General features: G+C 70.7%; 2 protein-coding genes across 6 annotated transcripts; one reads left to right on the forward strand and one right to left on the reverse strand.

Moving 5' to 3' along the window:
* Positions 1-644: 644 nt before the first annotated feature.
* Positions 645-3,722, reverse strand: LOC118261101 (C-type lectin domain family 4 member F-like). Of its 4 annotated transcripts, none has more exons than XM_035571761.2 (8): positions 3,529-3,722; positions 2,901-2,996; positions 2,650-2,766; positions 2,484-2,564; positions 2,353-2,409; positions 2,077-2,228; positions 929-1,041; positions 645-843 (listed from the first exon to the last, which is right to left on the reverse strand). In XM_035571761.2, the coding sequence occupies exons 2-8, from the start codon at positions 2,953-2,955 to the stop codon at positions 687-689; spliced, it is 732 nt and encodes a 243-aa protein (XP_035427654.1). In that variant the 5' UTR covers positions 2,956-2,996; positions 3,529-3,722; the 3' UTR covers positions 645-686. The 4 variants fall into 4 exon arrangements, with proteins under 4 accessions (XP_035427654.1, XP_035427653.1, XP_050566405.1 ...); XM_035571760.2 differs by having other exon boundaries at positions 2,892-2,996; XM_050710448.1 differs by lacking the exons at positions 2,650-2,766; positions 3,529-3,722 and having other exon boundaries at positions 2,901-3,492.
* A 5,425-nt stretch (positions 3,723-9,147) lies between these two features.
* On the forward strand, positions 9,148-13,770 carry LOC118261097 (RING finger protein 145-like). 2 transcript variants are annotated; one of them, XM_035571753.2, is made up of 10 exons: positions 9,148-9,343; positions 10,042-10,150; positions 10,349-10,440; positions 10,801-11,036; positions 11,156-11,331; positions 11,465-11,605; positions 11,769-11,951; positions 12,162-12,309; positions 12,513-12,869; positions 13,030-13,770. In XM_035571753.2, the coding sequence occupies exons 1-10, from the start codon at positions 9,181-9,183 to the stop codon at positions 13,570-13,572; spliced, it is 2,148 nt and encodes a 715-aa protein (XP_035427646.1). In that variant the 5' UTR covers positions 9,148-9,180; the 3' UTR covers positions 13,573-13,770. The 2 variants fall into 2 exon arrangements, with proteins under 2 accessions (XP_035427646.1, XP_035427647.1); XM_035571754.2 differs by having other exon boundaries at positions 12,564-12,869.
* Positions 13,771-17,265: the final 3,495 nt, after the last annotated feature.

The following is a 17,265-nucleotide window of genomic DNA, read 5'->3' on the forward strand; positions in this document are numbered from 1 at the left end:
CAGGACAGGATAAGATAGGACAGGACGGGACAGGCTGGAACAGAACGGTTCGGTTCGGTTCGGTTCGGTGGGACGGGACCTACAGAGATCACCGAGCCCAACACCCGAGCACCTCAGGGCTACCAGGAGCCCAGGCGCGTTCCCGAGGGCCCCGTCCCAGCGCCTGGGCGCTGCGGGCACGGGGCACCCACCGCCCCGCCAGGGGGCTGCTGCGGGTGTTTGCCCGCCCTCGGGGGGAAGAAATGCGGGCGCCCCAAAGCGAAGGGGTCTTCCAGCTCTCCTCCGGCTGCGATGGAGCTGCGGGCGGCCGCAGCGGCGCTTTGGCCGGAGAGGAGCTGAGCGGGTCGGGGGAGAAATGTCAAAGCTCCTGCGCCCCCCCCCCCCCCCCGCTGCCACATCCGGGAGCTGGGGTCTGCGCACGGGGGGGCTCAGCCCCTCCTGGTGCCGCACCGGGGCTCCCCGGGGCAGGGACGGGGCGGCCACGGGGGCCCCGGGGGCTGGCAGAGGGGGACGGGGGCAGCGCGGAGGTGGGACGAGGTGGGGGGCACGGGGCGAGGCGGCACGGAGGCACGGCAGATGTTTGATTCAATTTAATTCAAGGCAAAGCGCTGGGCGCCGCCGGGCGCTCGCTTCGCCCCGGGGACCCAGCGCGGGGGCTTCACCCCGCGGGGTCCGGCCGCGGGCGCTCAGGGCCCCCCCAGGTCCCGCTTGCAGATCCAGAGGAAGGGGATGTTGCAGTTGTGGTCGTTCCAGAGCCCGGTGCCCACCGGGTGGATCTGGGCGCAGCCCTCGCGGCCCTGCTGCCCGTGGTCCTGCCGGTCCGGCTGCCCCGGCGCCCAGAAGCTGCGGGGCAGAGCGGCTCGGGGGGGGGAGGCCAGGTTCCACGCGTCCCCCCCCCCCCCATCCCCGGTCCCCGCCGCCCCCTCACCTGTTGGCCGGTGAGTACACGGTGCCGTCCACCCAGCGCCAGGTGTCGTTGCGGTCACCGTCCTCCAGCCCGATCCAGTAATAGCCCCCCCGCGACTCCCGCGCCAGGAACTCCTGCGGAGAGGGCTCAGGGGGGGGCGGGGGGCAGGTGGGGGGGCGCAGGGGGGCGAATGGGGGGGCAGGGGGTGCATGGGGCAAGGGGGTGCATGGGGCAGGGGGGGGCGAATGGGGCAGGGGGGCACAGGGGGCAGGGGGGCACACGGGGCAAGGGGGCGCATGGGGCAGGGGGGCGCAGGGGGCAGGGGGGCGCAGGGGGCAGGGGATACATGGGGCAGGGGGTACATGGGGCAAGGGGTACACGGGGTGGGAAGGCACAGGCAGGGGGGGCAGGGGGCAGGGGGTACATGGGGTGGGGGGGCACATGGGGCAGGAAGGCACAGGCAGGGGGTACATGGGGCAAGGGGTACATGGGGCAAGGGGTACACGGGGTGGGAAGGCACAGGCAGGGGGGGCAGGGGGCAGGGGGTACATGGGGTGGGGGGGCACATGGGGCAGGAAGGCACAGGCAGGGGGTACATGGGGCAAGGGGTACATGGGGCAAGGGGTACATGGGGCAGGAAGGCACAGGCAGGGGGTGCAGGGGGCAGGGGGTACATGGGGCAGGGGGTACACGGGGCGGGAAGGCACAGGCAGGGGGGGCAGGGGGCAGGGGGTACATGGGGCAAGGGGTACACGGGGTGGGAAGGCACAGGCAGGGGGGGCAGGGGGCAGGGGGTACATGGGGGGGGAAGGCACAGGCAGGGGGTACATGGGGCAGGGGGTACATGGGGTGGGGGGGCACATGGGGCGGGAAGGCACAGGCAGGGGGGGCAGGGGGCAGGGGGTGCAGGGGGCAGGGGGTACACGGGGCGGGAAGGCACAGGCGGGGGGGCAGGGGGCAGGGGGTACATGGGGCAAGGGGTACATGGGGCGGGAAGGCACAGGCAGGGGGTGCAGGGGGCAGGGGGTACATGGGGGGGGAAGGCACAGGCAGGGGGTACATGGGGCAGGGGGTACACGGGGCGGGAAGGCACAGGCAGGGGGTGCCCGGGGGTGCAGCTGGCAGCAGGGCACGCAGGCGGTGAAGGGCACGGAGCCCCGCGCACCCACCTGCTCGTCCCGGCTGGTGACGGAGGTGAGCTGCGCCCGCTTGGAGAGGCAGAACTCCTTCGCCTCGCGCCAAGGCTTCTCGTCCCAGGAGAAGTAGTAGATCTTCCCCTTGTGGTACCTCCAGCCCAGGCCCAGCCCCTGCAGCCACCGCCCTGGGGACAGCGGGGGTGCTCGGTGCCACGGCCCCGCGGCCGTGCCATGGGGCACGGAGGGCACGCGGGGGAGGCACAGCCCTGCCCCGTCCCCGTGGGGTCTGTCCCCACGTCCCAACGTTACCCAAAAAGTCCCTGCGCCTCTGTGCCACGTCGGGGCTGTCACTGGGGCTCCGTGAACCTGGCCGGGGGACAGCAGGGTCAGGAGCCGTGGCACAGCCCTGCCCGCACCCCGGTGCCGCCGGGCGCACTCACCATCGGGGCCGGGCGGCAGCAGCGGCCCCAGCGCCTCCAGCTCTGCCCGTGCCACCCGCAGCTCCGCCTGGTCCCGTGCGCCTGGGGAGGGCGGGGGGGGTCAGGGCAGCCCCAGCCTCCTGCCTGCCCCCCACGGGGTGAGGGTCCCCAGCCCGGCTGCGCTTACGCAGGGTGGCGACGGCCGTCAGGGCGGCCCCCAGGGCCAGGAGGGCCGCCAAGCCCATGGCCAGCAGAGTGCCCAGCACCCGGCGGGACGGGGACGGCCGGGACCCGAAATCCAGCACTGCGGAGAGACGGCAGAGGGGTCCTCAGCCGGGGCTGATCCGGACCCCCAGGACCCAGCACCCCCGGGCCCCCAGCCCCACGGAGAGGAGCCCCGGGGCTGGATGGGGAGCCCTGCGGGCCCACCTTGCTCACCGCGCGGGTAGCGGATCTTCAGGTTCTCGTACAGGTCCGGCCCCTCGGTGGCCATCCCGCAGCTGGCCGAATCCACAGCCACTTCCTCCCGGAGCCCTGCGCATGGCAGCCCCAGCAATGGAAACTGCCAGGAAAGGGAAGGCGGCAGCCGGGGGGGCACGGTGCTGCTTGGGGTGCCACCGCCCAGGCTGGACAGGGATTCCCCCGTCCCAAAGGCACAGACCTCCACGCAGGGCTTGTGGCCACATCTTGGCTTGCTGCCCCATGGCCGGCCACCCCACGGGGCCACCCTGCACGGGGGATCCCTGTCCCCCCACCCCACGGCCAGCCCTGGCTGGTGGTGACCCACAGGTGGCTCCCGTGGGGACACATCAAGCTCGTGGGGACAGCACGGGGGGACGGCCCCAGCCCTGCTCAGCCGCAGGCGCAGCAGCACAGGGGGGACCCCTCGGGGCTGGGTGCAGGCAGCACCTGTGTCCTCAGGGGGAGCAGGGCCAGGTCCCCAGCATGTCCCCAGGGGGAGCAGGGCCACGTCCCCGACATGCCCAGGGGACTCTGCCCAGCTCCATCACCCCTCGCCTGGCCCGCGCTGCCTCCCGGCCACCCAGCACCAACCCTGCCCCCATACCAGCCTTGCCCCTGCTCCAGCCCTGGTTTTATTCCCGAGCACATCCCCACCGCAGTCGTGTTCCGCTTTTTGCCCTCAGACGCAGAATCGCGTCCGGGAACCCCTGGCAAGCAGCGCAGATGTTACGCCCGGCTTCTTGTTAGCAGCTCTCACGTGCCCGGCGTGTGGCTCGAGCCCGGCTCCCCGCTGCCCGCAGACGGGGAAGGCTCAGACGGAGGCGGCGACGCGGGAGAGGAGAGGAGCTGCTACCGCGGTACTGCTGCCGCACAGCACCCCAGGGATGGTGCTGGGCGCAGCAGGGACGGGGACGGATGCCCAAGACGGGGTCGCGGGGTCCGTCCCTGGGGGCTGCTCTCCCTCCCGGCCTCCCAAGGGACCTCCCTGAGGCTTCCCAACAGGGGAAGGCCGTGGGCGGAGCGGGTGCTGGGGCCGTTTCCTGGGCTCAGCACCCCCGGTGCCCCACACCCAGCACAGCCCTCGCCCGTGCGTCCCCCTGCGTGCCCCACGCCTCGCTCCGGAAGCCTCGGCTGAGTTATTTTGCAGCTTCTGGGTGGTTTTTTGTTTTTGGTTTCTGTTTGTTTGGGATTTTTTTGTTTTTGTTTCAGCCCAAACCATTGTGGTGTTTGACGCAGGCTCTGAAAATAGCTCCAAATCTGCAGAAGCAGCACTTCTCTGGCACAGGGATGAGTTACCAAAAAGGCCGGGACGTGATTCCCCCACCCACCTGCAGCTCCTTGGCAGGCTCAGCTCCAGTGGCCCTGCTGGGATGAACTGGGAGCCCTTGTCCCCCCCAGGCCGCCCCCCCAGCTCGTGGGGGTGTTGTGAGGCACGTTGGGGCGAAGGAAGGGTTTGCTGGAGGCTGCCCTGCCCCACGAGGACAGCATCAGGAAGCAGCCCGGGAGAAACCCCCGACCCCAGCAATAAGGACACAGATCCGAGACTGCCAAGCCCCAGCACGAGGCAGGAGCGAGCAGGAGCTGTCACAGGGGACTGGAGACGCTGCAGGTTCAGGGCAGGGGGTGGTGGAGATGTCCCGTCCCCAAGCACGGGGCTGAGGCCTCCCGGGATGAGGGGTTCTGGTTTCAGCACTTCCAAGGAGCTCCTAGGGGCCAGAAGGGTTTGGTCCTTGTTGCAGCAGGTGTCTTGGACTCGATGATCCTTTTGGTCCCTTCCAACTCGGGATTTTCTATGATCTTGGTGCTCGGCGCTGGTGGGGTCTCGTGGGGAGCTGCTCTGTAGCAGCAGCCGCGCGCAGGGAGAGGACAGGGTGGCTGAAAGCCCCAGCACGGGGAGCTTCGTGCTGAGATGCACAAGTGAGGCAGACGGAAAAAAACACCGAAAGAAGCAGCCCTGAAAGCAAAGCCATCGGCCCCGCACTGCAGCTGTGCGTGGAGCCCTCCTGGGCCGCGGTGCAGAGGGAGCCCGTGGGGGCAGCGGGGAGCGGGGCCAGGGCCTGCCGGGCTGCTTGCGAGCAGGGAGCGAGTGTGCTACGCGAAATGGCAGCAGAAAGCCTGATAAGTGCATCTAAAGCAGCTCAGTGCAATGTGGCACTGCCTGAAATGAGGGATGGGGTCACCGGCTGGCACCCCTGGGTTATGGGGTCAGACACCACTCCGCCACCACCAGTACCACCACCACCAGCACCACCACCACCATGACCACCAGCACCACCATCGGATGGCTCTTGGCGGGGGTTCCTCTGCTTCAGCTGTGAGCAGCGGCTGCCCCAGGCACCCCCTTCTGCCTCCTTGCCAGGGGACTGGGCAGGGTGACGGTCCCCGCTGGGGGAGCTTTGCCCTGCGGACTGGCCGCTTCCCCGTCCCCCGTCGGTGACAGCAGCTCCAGGTGAGCCTGAAGGCAGGGAGCAGCCCCAGCTCGGGAAGGGCCAGCCTCTCCCTCCAAGCTCCCTGGCAAAGCCCCGGCGTTTAGCAGTCACCACAACAAGCGCAGCGCCTGCCACTGTCCCCATGGCTCTGTGCAGGCCGTGCTGAGCCAGCTGCTGGCTCCCACCGGGAGAGACCCCCTCCTGTGTCCCCCCCATGGGCATTGGTGCAAATGCCCCATCTGCACCAGGAGCTGGAGGGGCCACGGTCAGGGACAGCTCCTACGAGCTCCCCAAGCACTTTCCCAAAAGCCACTTGCTCGGGCACAGCCCCTGCCCAAACACGTGCTCGGCGGCCAGCTGGGGAGCAGGAAGAGCCGAGGCGTTGGGGTGCAGCCCACGTCAGCCTTGCCGCAGCAGCCCGAGCTGCAGGATGCAGGCCTGAAGCAGCATGAACTGGAGAATGAGGGACGTCAGGCAGTGGAACGTTCCCTCGAAATGGGATTGTGCTCATGTACCAGCTCCAAACACAGAGCTGCCGCTCCAGGGGCTGCTCCAGGGGTGCCTGTCACTGCCCCCAGTCCTCGCTGTGGGTGGGGGTAGCCCCAGGCTCCCTGCACTCCCGCTGCCTGCACCCAAATTGTTGCCTGGCCTGCCCAGACTGAATCCACCTGAACCTTCCTGACGAGGCACTGCAGGAAGAAGCCCTATGCTGGGGCTCTGGGGGAGCTCACCCACACCTTGCAGCACCCCTGCACTGTTGGGAGCCCTCGTTGTGGCACCCACACCCCGAGCATGCCCACGGCATGACGGCAGAGCTGCTACATCTGCACCCCCGGGGCTCTCTGTGTGTGCATGAGGAGCTCCCTCTTTTCCACGAGGATCTCCCCATCCACCCATCCATCCCTCCATCCATCCGTCCGTCCGTCCGTCTGTCCGTCCATCCCTCCTCCTGCTGGATGTGTTTCCAGTTCTGCGTGCTCTCACCTCACCTGCTGCAGCCTAACCCCGTGCACTTTGGCTACAGGCACTTGCCTCACCCCCGCTGCCCGAGGCCAAAGCCAAACCTCAGCACCGGGGCGCACTGCCAGCGCCCTGGGGTGTCCCCGGGGCACCCTGCGAGGGGCAGCGGCCGCGCTCGGGGCCGGGCGAGCGGCCGCAGCCGCGGGCAGAGGCACCGGAGGCACCGGAGATGCTCGGGGGATGCGGCTGGGGCTGGGGGGGCCGGGCTGGGGGTCCAGGTGCGGGTTTTCCAGCTGGTCCCGGGATGCGGGGTCCCCGGGCGGGGGTCTCCCGGGACCGGCAGCGCTCGGGCACCGGGCACGGGGAGCGGGGGGCGTGGGGGGCTGCGGCACGGGGTCGCGCTGCCTCCGTGCCCGGCGGGGAGCGGCCGGGGGGTGGACCGCGGGGGCCGGTAAAGCCCCGCGGAGCCGCGAGCGGGCGCTGCTAACGGGGCCGTGCCCGGCATCGCCGCCGCCTTCCGCGGCCCCGGCGCCCCCCGTGCCGCACCGGGGCTGCGCCCGCCGAGCCGCCCGGCCCCGGGGCACGGCGCAGGGCACGGCGGAGCTCGGGGGACCTGGCCCGGGGTTCCCGGAGCCGCGGCCCCTCTGGGAACACCGGGGCGGTTCCTGAACGGGCGACCGGGAGCCGGGACGGAGACACCGGGCTGCAGGGAGCGAGGCGCACGGAGCGGCGGGACCGGGAGCGCACGGGGGCAGCGACCCGGGCTGGAGACCGGGACTGGGACCGGAGCGCCTGAACCGGGGGGACCCGGGGGAGCCCGGAGCACCGGGACCGGGAGCGCACGGGACGGGCACCGGGAGGAGCGGGGAGCCCCGCCCGGCACTGCCCGCCGCTGTCCGCGGTGCTGCGGGCCGGGAGCGGGCGGGGGGCGGCGCGGGGCCGGGGGAAGGCCGGGGGGGGGGACCGGGAGCGGGCCGGGGGCCGCGCCGAGCCGAGCTCGTGAGACGGAGCCACCCAAGGGCGTGGGGTCGGGAGTGCCCGTCGGTCCGTCCGTGTGCCCGTCCGTCTGTCCTTGTGCCTGTCTGTCCGTGTGCCCGTCCGTCTGTCCGTGTGCCCACCGGTCCCTGACACCCATCAAGCTGCCCCTTCCCCGGTGGGAGCCCGGCGGTGCCCACACTCCCGGGAGGCACCGGGCAGCCTCCCCGGGAAGGCAACGGCAGCTGGCGACTGGTGGGTGCGAGGTTGGCATCAGCAAGCTCCCCACGGGTGCTACCAGCCCCGTTCCTCTCCGGATCCCAGCCCCGAAAGCCAGCCCACGGGATGCAGGAGCTGTGCTACCCCTGCTGCCCCCGCGGGGAAACTGAGGCACAGAGTCAGCGTCTGGGGGTCACCGGTGCTGGCGTACAGCAGGGACCGGGACTGAGGGCAGCCCTTGCCAGTCCCCTCTGCCACCCACCTTCCTGGTGCCCTGTTAAGCTGCACGCAGCCCATCCAGATGTGCGGACATTTCTTTCCACCCCCGTGGGGTTGGGGGTGCCCAGGGCACGGCCCAGTGTGAGAAAAATCTCAAATAATTTTCTTCAGACAGGATCTTCTGTAAAGCTATTTTATTCGCGATTGCAATGGCGGGCATCCTGTCAATCAGGAGTGCATTTTAGTAAACAAATCATAACCTTTTATCCCCTGTTACCCAACGCCTGATCACCTCCCCTGTTTCCTCATTGGCCAAGTACTGCAGATTCACAAGCTACTCGACGCTCCTCTATACCATATATGTACAATTTTTCTTTTTTTTTTCAACCCTTTAATTCTCCTTTTTCCCTTTTTTCTCCCTTTCTTATGTTTTGAGAACCTGTGATCTTTGTTTTACTGTTCCCACACTGCTCATCCTGTTTTTTCTCAAGCTTCTGCTTTATTTTGGAACAGTGAGGCCTTCTACTGTCCACTTATCTACTTAGCATTTCTCCTTATTACGACTACACAACTACCTTGGAGTACAGAAAATTAGTTCTCTACTGCAAAAACACAACTTTGCTTCTCACAGAATGGGCTAAAGCTGCGCCAGGGGAGGTTTAGGTTGGATATTAGGAAGAACTTCTTTATGGAGAGGCTCGTTAGGCATTGGGATGGGCTGCCCAGGGAAGTGGTGGAGTCACCATCCCTGGAGGTCTTTACAAGGCGTTTAGAAGTTGAGCTCAGTGATATGGTTTAGTGGAGGACTTGTTAGTGTTAGGTCAGAGGTTGGACTGGGTGGTCTTGGAGGTCTCTTCCAACCTAGGTGATTCTGGGATTCTGGGATTCTGGGATTTTAAGCCGCTTTGGCCGCCGGCGCTCGGTTTATTAGCGGCACGGAGGCGGTGCAGGCGTCCCCCCCTCCGCCGCGCCCCTCTCAAAATGGCGGCCGCGGGCTCCCCCTCGGAGCCTGCCCGCACCCAACATGGCCGCCGCCCGGCCGGGCCGGCGTCACCGGGGCGGGCCGCGCCCCTCTCCAAAATGGCCGCCCCCATGCGCATCGCCCTTACTCAAGATGGCGGAACAGCGGGGCTGAAGGGACCCCGTGCCCGCTTCCAAGATGGCGGCCGCAGCGTCAGCCGCGGGCGGGCCCTCGCTCCAGGCCTCCCCTCGCGACGCACCGGGCGCGCGGCGCAGCGCGGGGGCGGGGCGGGAGAAAGCGAAAGTGGCGGCGGGCGTGGGGCGGCGGCGGGAGCGGGAGGGGCGGCGGGGGCGGGGCCGCCCCGCCGGGAGCCCCCGCGCAGGGCCCAGCCGGGCGCCCCCCGCCGGGCCGGGGGAGCTCCCCCGGTGCCCCCCCCGTTCCCCCTCCCCCCAGCACCGGGCCCCGGGGCCCCCCTCCCCCGCCCGTCCCGGCCATGTCGCGGCTGGAGGCGGCGGCCAACGTGGCGCTGCGGGTGCCGGCGCTGGCGCTGCTGGACGCGCTGTACCGCTGGGACGCGGCGGGGCCCGGCCCGCTGCCGGTACTGCCCGGGGGCGCCCCGCTGCGGGCCCGAGCCCTGCGGGCCGCCTCCTGCCTCGGTGAGGGCCGCGGGGACACCGGGCGGGCAGGCCCGGCCCGGCTCCGGCGGGCACCGGGGCGCGGCGGGGACGCGGTGGGGCCGGGGCCGGGGCCGGGCTGTCCCCGGGGCCGGGGGGTGCTGAGTGCCCAGAGGGTCCCCGCGGGTCCCCCGGCGCGGGGGAGCCCGGTGGGGTGGCAGCTGTGCCCCGTGCCCCCCGCACCCGCCCCGGTGCCCACTGAGAGCCCCGCCACCGAGCGGGGGGACGGCCGTGGGGCGTGGGTGCTGCGGTGTGCCCGGTGTCACGGCCCCGGTGTGGGCAAACCGGGACGGTGCCTTACGGTGCGGGTGGCTCCGGTGGCACCGCTGGCACCGAGGGCTCCCTGCGAGGGGACATCGCACAGCTACGGCTGCTGTGGGGGCTGCCCAAACCGGCCCCGTGTGCGTGCGAGGCGCAGAAGGGCCCGGAGGCAGCGGCCTCTCACCGGAGGCAGCCAGTTGTGCCCGGGAAGCCAAACTTTGACCCAGGCTCCTCGCAGCTTGCGGAGTCCCAAAATGTTGGGAGGGGACGGGCAGAAATCCCCGGCTGGGTCCGTCCCGTGGCGGTGCTGGGGACAGGGGATGTGTGTGCGCCGTAACAGGGGGGTCCCCGAGCGGCGGGGCCGGGCTGGCAGGGCTCTCCCCCCCCCCGGCAGGGCTCTCACCCGCTCCTCTCCGCAGGACACGTGCTGTGCGTGGTGCTGCTGGTGCTGCCGGTGCGCTCCCTGGTCAAGCTCTACCTCCACCTGCTCACGGCGCTGCTGCTCTGTGCGGGGCACCAGGCGGCCAGGTGAGGTCTGGCCACGGGGGGACGGGGGGGGACAGCGCCGTGGTGCTGGGCTGCGAGGTGTGGGGTGGGGGCAGTTTGGGGGTGTTGCAGCAGCGGGGCTGTTTGCGGGGCGCTGTGAGTGCCCACCCCCACGGGTGGCCGTTGCGGACGTTTTGGGGTGCGGGGATGTGTCAGGGTGCTGAGCCTCTCCCTGTGCAGTGACTACGTCCGCCGCGAGCTGGAGCACGGATTCCAGGGCGCTGTGTACAGCGACACAGCCGCGTTTGGACGCTTCACCACTGCCCTCGCAGGTGAGCCAGCCCGGGCTGCTCCAGCCTCCCATGCGCCCTGGGACCCCCAGCATGGGGACAGTGGCACCAGAAGGGTGGGGAACGGCTGCAGGACAGGGGACAAGGCAGAGGCTTGCGGCGACGTGTCCAGGGGTACGCCCCAGGCCTGCCCCAGCGCTTGCAGGGGAAGGGCTGAGCCCCCCCAGTGCCCAGCTCAGGCAGTCTCGGGGTGTTGCTGTCCCGTTGTGGCCGAGCATGCTGTGCGTGCTCCAGCTTGGGGTCTCCCCAAGCCCCCTGCCCTCGGTTTCAGCTGATGGCTGGGGACCGGGAGCGGGATCAGGGTGCTGCAGGGACTCGGCACCCTCCACGTCCCCTCTGCAGGCCAGGTCTGTGTCTGCACCCTCTGCGCGCTCCTGATGAGGACCCGCCAGGCCTGGCTGTTCGCCGCCCCGCTGCTGCCCGTGCTGGCCCGGCTCTGCGGCTTCCCCCTCCACGCGCTGCCCCTGGCCAGCACCTTCGCTGCCATCTGCACCAGCATGGAGGTGCTCTACGTGCTCAGCTCCCACGTCCTCGTCCCCTTCCAGCTGGCTGCCGCCGCCTGCCGCGAGATCATGCAGGTAAGGGGGGCTGCGGACCCGCCGCTGTGGCTGTCCCCTGCCCACCAAGACCCCTCGTCCCCCCTGCACGGGGCAGGATGGGGCAGGCCCCCCCTGAGCTGTGCTGTGCTGCCCCGCAGGCCATGGAGGTGTACCGGCTGCTGGCGCTGGGGGTGTCCCTCTGGAGCCAGCTGGCCGTCCCCCTCCTCTTCCTCGTCTTCTGGCTGGTGCTCTTCTCCCTGCGGCTGTCCTCCTTCCTGGCCTCCTCCGGCAGCGCCGTAGCCCAGCAGGGCCTGCTCTTCATCCTGCTCAGCAGGTAGGCACCGGCTGAGCTCTGCCTTCCTCCCTCCTGGCTTCAGGAGGAGGAGGAGGAGGAGGGATGGGGCCGGGCACTCCCTGGGCTGTGCTGGGTGCTGTCAGGGTCTGTGCTCAGCCCGGCTCCCTCGCAGCGTGGCCGAGTGCTGCAGCACGCCCTATTCCCTCGTCGGCCTCACCTTCACCGTCTCTTACCTGGCCCTGGGCGTGCTCAACCTCTGCAAGTTTTATCTGCTGGGCTTCAGCGCCTTCCAGAACGGCAACGTCATGCACAGGTGAGCCCGGGCTGGGGCGCAGGGTGGGCAGGGGGCGTCCCCTGTCCGAGCCCAGCACGGGATGGGGGTGTCAGGAGCGATCCCGGGGCTGGGATGCATCCAGTATGGGATGAGGAGGGCCAAGGGCATGGGGGCCCCCGTCCTCACGCCCTGTTCCTGGCAGGGGGGTGACGGAGGGCGTGACGCTGCTGCTGCTGGCACTGCAGACGGGGCTGCTCGACCTGCAGGTCCTGCAGCGGACCTTCCTCCTCAGCATCATCCTCTTCATCGTGGTGACATCCACGCTGCAGTCCATGATCGAGATAGCTGACCCCATCGTGCTGGCGCTGGGGGCCTCCCGCAACAGGTACCGGTCGTGTGGGGAAGAGCAGCAGGACGCAGCCCTGTCCTGCACCCCTCTGCCAGCCCGGCCCTGGGAGCAGCCATGCCCGAGGCACGGGAGCTGCTCGCTTTGGGGCAGAGCCAGAGGTGACTGGAGCAGGGGGCTGGCAGCAGAGGGTGCTGCCGGGGGGCGTCTGGGTGGGAGGCACCTCCTGGCTGAGCTGCGCCCCCCCAGGAGCCTCTGGAAGCATTTCCGCGGCATCAGCATGTGCCTCTTCTTGCTGGTCTTCCCCTGCTTCATGGCCTACAAGATCGCCCACTTCTTCCACCTGGACTTCTGGCTGCTCATCCTGGTCTCCAGCTGCATGCTCACCTCCCTGCAGGTACGGGGGGGCCCCCTGCTCCTGTGGGGGTGCACGTCCCCTCCAATGTGCCCGGGAGCTCCCCGGCCCTGGGCAGGGTGAGCAGAGGTTCCCTGGGGTTCTGGAGCACGACCGTGTCCCAGTCGTGCTCCCAAGGTTGGGGTTGGGTTGGGGCGTGCTGTGTGCCGGCCAGCAGCACCCAGGCGCGTCCCGCTGCCCGCCAGGTGATGGGCACGCTCTTCATCTACGCCCTCTTCGTGGTGGAGCTGCTGCAGGACACGCCGCTGGAGCGCATGGACGAGATCATCTACTGCGTGAACGCCGTGAGCCGGGTGCTGGAGTTCCTGGTGGCCCTGTGCGTGGTGGCCTACGGCACCTGGGAGTCCCTCTTCGGCGAGTGGAGCTGGATGGGCGCCTCCGTCATCATCATCCACTCCTACTTCAACGTCTGGCTGCGCGCCCAGTCGGGCTGGAGGAGCTTCCTGCTGCGCCGCGAGGCCGCCAAGAAGATCAACTCCCTGCCCAGGGCCACGCGCGGGCAGCTGCGGGACCACAACGACGTGTGCGCCATCTGCTTCCAGGTGAGCCCCTGCCAGGACCCCCTGCAGCACCGGGAGGGCCCCATTCTGCCGATTCCCCCAGCACAGGGGGGGCTGGAGCAGCCCCCGGGGTCCCGTGCCGGCCCTTGCCCCAGCCCTGCACCTCAGGTGACGCCGGGTGACATCCTCTCTCCGCCCGCAGGACATGCAGGTGGCCGTCATCACCCCCTGCAGCCACTTCTTCCACGGTGCCTGCCTCCGCAAGTGGCTCTACGTGCAGGACACGTGCCCCATGTGCCACCAGCAGGTCACACCAGCAGCCCCCCAGGACCATGCCGGCATCGGGACGGCGGCTCAGGAGGTGCCGGCCCACGAGGACGAGGTGCTGGTGGATGGAGGAGCCCCAGCACAGCCCCGGGAGGACGGGCTGCCCCGTGGGGACAGCGTGCTCGCAGGCCCAGGGGACAGCAGGGCTTGCCAGGGTGACGGGGCTGGGCCCTGCAGCCCCCACCTCCCTGCTCATCCCAGCACCCCTGCCCTGGGTGAAGAAGCAGCGGGTGCCATCCCACAGCCCCACGGGGACCCTTGTCCCTGCCCCCGGCCCCCTGCACCCCTCAGGGCTGGGCCCCCCAGCAAGGACTCGCAGCAGCTGGTGCCCTCGCCTGCCAGCCTGGACCATTTTGCCAGCCCCACCCCCGGTGCGGGGGACGGTGGGGACATCCACAGTGGCCACCACCCCTCCTAGCACATCCCCTCCCCATCCCACCCCCTCCCCTCCTGCAGACCGCTAGGCACCCCGCACCAGCAGCCCCCCGGTGCCAGGGGTCTCCAGGCCCCCCAGGATTGGGGTCTCTCTCTGGGGCCACGCAGCACGCGGGGGCTGGGACCAAGCCGTGCCCCGCGGACTGATTTTGCAATAAATCCGGAGCTGAAGCTGCTGCGACCCCGTGCTCCTGCCCCGTGCTCCTGCGTTTGGGCCTGGCAGGACCCCGCGGGGGGGGGGCTGTGCTGGGGCCGCATCCAGCCCTGCTCAGCCCCGCGTGCTGGGGGGGCGCAGAGCGGGTGCCTGCCTGGCACGGGGGGCATGGCTGGGGGCGGAGGGGCGTGCTGGGCTTGGCATGGGGCTGGTGCGGGGTGCCGTGGGCTCGGTGCAGGTCTGGCACAGGATGGGGGGGGGTGGTTGGCATGGGGCTGGGCACCCTGAGCCCCCTCCCAGCTCTGCTGCCCAACCCCATTTCCCCAGCCCCATCCACGTGCTGGGGGGGAGGGCATGGGGCCCCCTCCGCTCCCAGCTGAGCCCGAGAGGGGATGGGGGCACTGAGCCCTGCCGGGGTCCCCGTCCCCGTGGTGCTGACCCCCACTGTGGCTGGGGGGGCGTCAGCGCCTGGTGGGATTTGGGGCGGAAGCCCGGCTGTGGGGGGTCCCTGCTGGGGGGCACCCAGCCCTTCTGGCAGCCCCTCTGCTGCCCGGCAGGGGAGGCAGGGAGGGCCCCAAGGGCCGGGGTCCCTGGGGAGGAGGTAAATGGGCTCCCCCCTTCCAGCTCAGCCCCACCCTGCACTTACCCTAAGGAGGCTGACGCAGCGTCCCGGGGGGGCCCTGTGCAGCCCATTAGCCGAGGGAGAGAGAACCGGCCATAAAACCCAACCACTCGGGGCGAGGCTCCCTCCTCCCTCCTCCCCCCGCAGCCCCCAGCCTTACACCAACGCCTCGACCCCCGGACCCCCCCCCCCGGCCGGGCTGCCGTGGGGCTGAGTGCCCCCCATGGGGTCCGAGGGGCCTGGAGGGGACGTGGCCATGGGGGGCCCACGGGTGCCCCTGGCTGGGGGGAGGCAGCATGGGGGGAGCTGCCCGGACCCCTTCGCAGGGGCTCTGCCCCCCCGGAGGCCAAGGGGCTGCTCCCGTGCCCCTCGCCCCCAGCCGTGAGCAGGGCAGCCCCCCCGTGCCCCTCCCACCGGCATTAGGGCACGTTACCGGATCCGTGCTAGGGAACGCGGCTCCCTGGCAGAGAAACCCGGCGTCCCCCCCCCCCCCGGGCTTCCCTCCCCCCCGGGCACGGCTCCGAGGGCGCTGCCTGGAAGTGGGGGAGGCGGGGGGGTGGCACAGGGCTGGGGTCCCCTGGGTGCTGCCCACCCCTGCGATCCTACCGCTGGCACCGGCAGCATGGGGGGGAGGGTTGGGGGGGGGAACACCAAGGCGGCCCCCCCGTGCGGACCCTGGTGCTGGGGGGGTGCCCGGGTCTGGCAGCAGGGCCCCTGCCTTCCCTCCGCACCCCAAACCCCACCGCCGGGCACCCACCGGGGGTACGGGGACAGACAGACACGGGGGTGGGCGCGTGCCCGGACAGACGGACAACGGGCTGGGTGTGTGGGTGCTGGGGTGGGGGGGGTGCATAAATGGGGGGGTTTAAGGGCAGATGGGACGGATGTGTGCACGGATGGATGGATGGATAGTGGGGGGGATGGGTGGTTAATGGGGGGATGGGTGGACGGAGGGACAGACGGATGGACAATAGGATGGGTGGGTGTGCGGACAGATGGACGCTGGCCCGGATGGGTGCACAGGCGAATGGACGCCCCCATCTCCGCAGGAAACCCCACGGCCCCACCAGCCTTGGGGGGCTCCGGGCAGAGCTGGGGGCGCTCGGTGGGCTCGGCCCCCGCGGGGGGCTCTCCCTGCAGAGCCCTGGTGCAGAAGCTGCGCAAGGAGCGGGGGCCGCGGGACACCAAGGAACCCCCCCACACACCCCCCAGGGGCTGCCCCCTCCCGCAGCGCCGGGGCGCAGGAGCCGGGGGAGTTTGTCCAAGCCCCGCAGCTGCCGGAGGCCTCTGCTCCCGCGGGACCCCCTCTCGCCCCCCCCCCCCGGCTGGCAGCGCTGCCTTCCCGGAGGAGGATGGAGCAAAGCCTCGAGTCCTCGGCCTCCTCCTGAGCCTCCCCTGTGGGGGGGTCCTGGGGGCGATTCCTGCTGGGTGCAACCCTCCTGGGTCCATCCCTCCCTGATTCATCCCTCGGGGGTTTGTCCCCTCTGGGTTTGTCCCCTCCGGGGTTTGTCCTTTCCTGCTCCGTTTACTTGCCCGTTGCAGACAGAAACCCGCTGGGACGTGTGTCCCCCCCCTCAGACCCTCCGGCAGCTCCACCTTCCCCAGCCTGGCCCCTTGGGGTGCTGGGGACCCTGGAGGGGGGGGCTGGGGGCTGCCTGGTTCTGTTTCAGCGCCGCCCTCGGGGTCCCTGCCCCCGGGGTGTATCCCAAAGGACCCAATTATTCGTGATGGGTGCTCGGTGGCTCGTTTGGGGTCACTCTGGGGTATCCAAGGGGCTCATTTGGGGTCAGCGTAGGGGATGCAGGGGACACAAAGAGGGGCACTGGGGTCCCTCAGGAGGCACGGGGGGGTCGTTGGGAGGGCACAGGGGGCTGCATGGGTCTCTGTGGGGTTTGCGAGGGGCCTGAGGGGTCTCTCTGGGCAGCGTTGGGGTGCATCCGAAGGGCACTGAGGCCTCTCGGGATGTCAGGGGGACGCAGTGGGGCCAGGCTGTGCTCACAGCCCGCCTGGGGTCCATCCAGGGTCTCTGTGCGGCATCAGGCGATGGGGGGGGGGGTCTCTGCAGGGTGCCCCGGGGGTTCTGTGGGGTCCCTGGGGGACGTCTGCAAAGCCTGTTGGGGATCCCAGGGTGTCTCAGGGGCCGCTCTGGGACATCTGCAGAAACGGTTTGGGATCCTTTTGGGGTGTCTTGGGGGGTGCAGCGGGGTCACTCTGGGACATCTGTAGGACCAGTTTGGGGGTCTTTTGGGGTGTCTCGGGGTGTGCAGCGGGGTCACTCCGGGGCATCCACAGGAACAGTTTGGGGTCCTTTCGGGGTGTCTCGCAGGTGCAGCCGAGGTGTCCACCGGAGCATCCCTGCGCCCTCTCCGGGCTCCCCGCCGCGTCCCATCGCGGGCCCCCCCCGGGGCCGTCCCCGGCGCTCCGGGCGTCGCCCCCCCCGCTCTCCCCCCGGCGGCGTCCGCGGCGGCGCTGCCCGCGGAGCCCCTCGGCGGCGCGGGGAGGGGCCGCTCCTCCCCGGAATGATGTCAGCCTGCCCGGCCGCGGCCCCCGCCTCCCCCGGCGGCTCCGGCCCTGCCTCCCCGGGGAGGCGGCGGCGGCATGGCCCGGGCCGGCGGGGCGGCGGGGCCGCGGCGGCGGGTGCTGGTGCTGATGGTGCTGGTGGCCGCGGCGGGGCGGCGGGGCCGCGGGGCCGGGGGGGGGCGGCGGCGGGGCGGGGGGGGCGCCCCCCCCGGGCTCCCGCCGACCCCGGCCCCCCCCGGCCGCCCGCTGCTGCTGCTGCTGCCGCTGCCGCCGCCGCCGCCGCCGCCGCCGCCGCCCCGCGCCGCGCCCGCCGCCGCCGCCGCCCGGCCGGTAACGAGCCCCCGCCCCGGGCCGCGCCTGCCCCCTCCCGCAGCCCTCCC

This window comes from Cygnus atratus, chromosome 4 (assembly GCF_013377495.2).
Source record: "Cygnus atratus isolate AKBS03 ecotype Queensland, Australia chromosome 4, CAtr_DNAZoo_HiC_assembly, whole genome shotgun sequence".
Taxonomy (NCBI): domain Eukaryota; kingdom Metazoa; phylum Chordata; class Aves; order Anseriformes; family Anatidae; genus Cygnus; species Cygnus atratus.

Coding starts and splice junctions, on each gene's coding strand:
- LOC118261097 (XM_035571753.2), top strand. CDS start 9,181: ATGTCGCGGCTGGAGGCGGCGGCCAACGTGGCGCTGCGGGTGCCGGCG. Junction 10,151..10,348: donor GCGGGGCACCAGGCGGCCAG/GTGAGGTCTGGC, acceptor CTCCCTGTGCAG/TGACTACGTCCGCCGCGAGC. Junction 12,310..12,512: donor GCATGCTCACCTCCCTGCAG/GTACGGGGGGGC, acceptor GCTGCCCGCCAG/GTGATGGGCACGCTCTTCAT.
- LOC118261101 (XM_035571760.2), bottom strand. CDS start 2,955: ATGGCCACCGAGGGGCCGGACCTGTACGAGAACCTGAAGATCCGCTAC. Junction 2,767..2,891: donor CTACCCGCGCGGTGAGCAAG/GTGGGCCCGCAG, acceptor GTCTCTCCGCAG/TGCTGGATTTCGGGTCCCGG. Junction 2,229..2,352: donor GAGGCGCAGGGACTTTTTGG/GTAACGTTGGGA, acceptor CGCTGTCCCCAG/GGCGGTGGCTGCAGGGGCTG.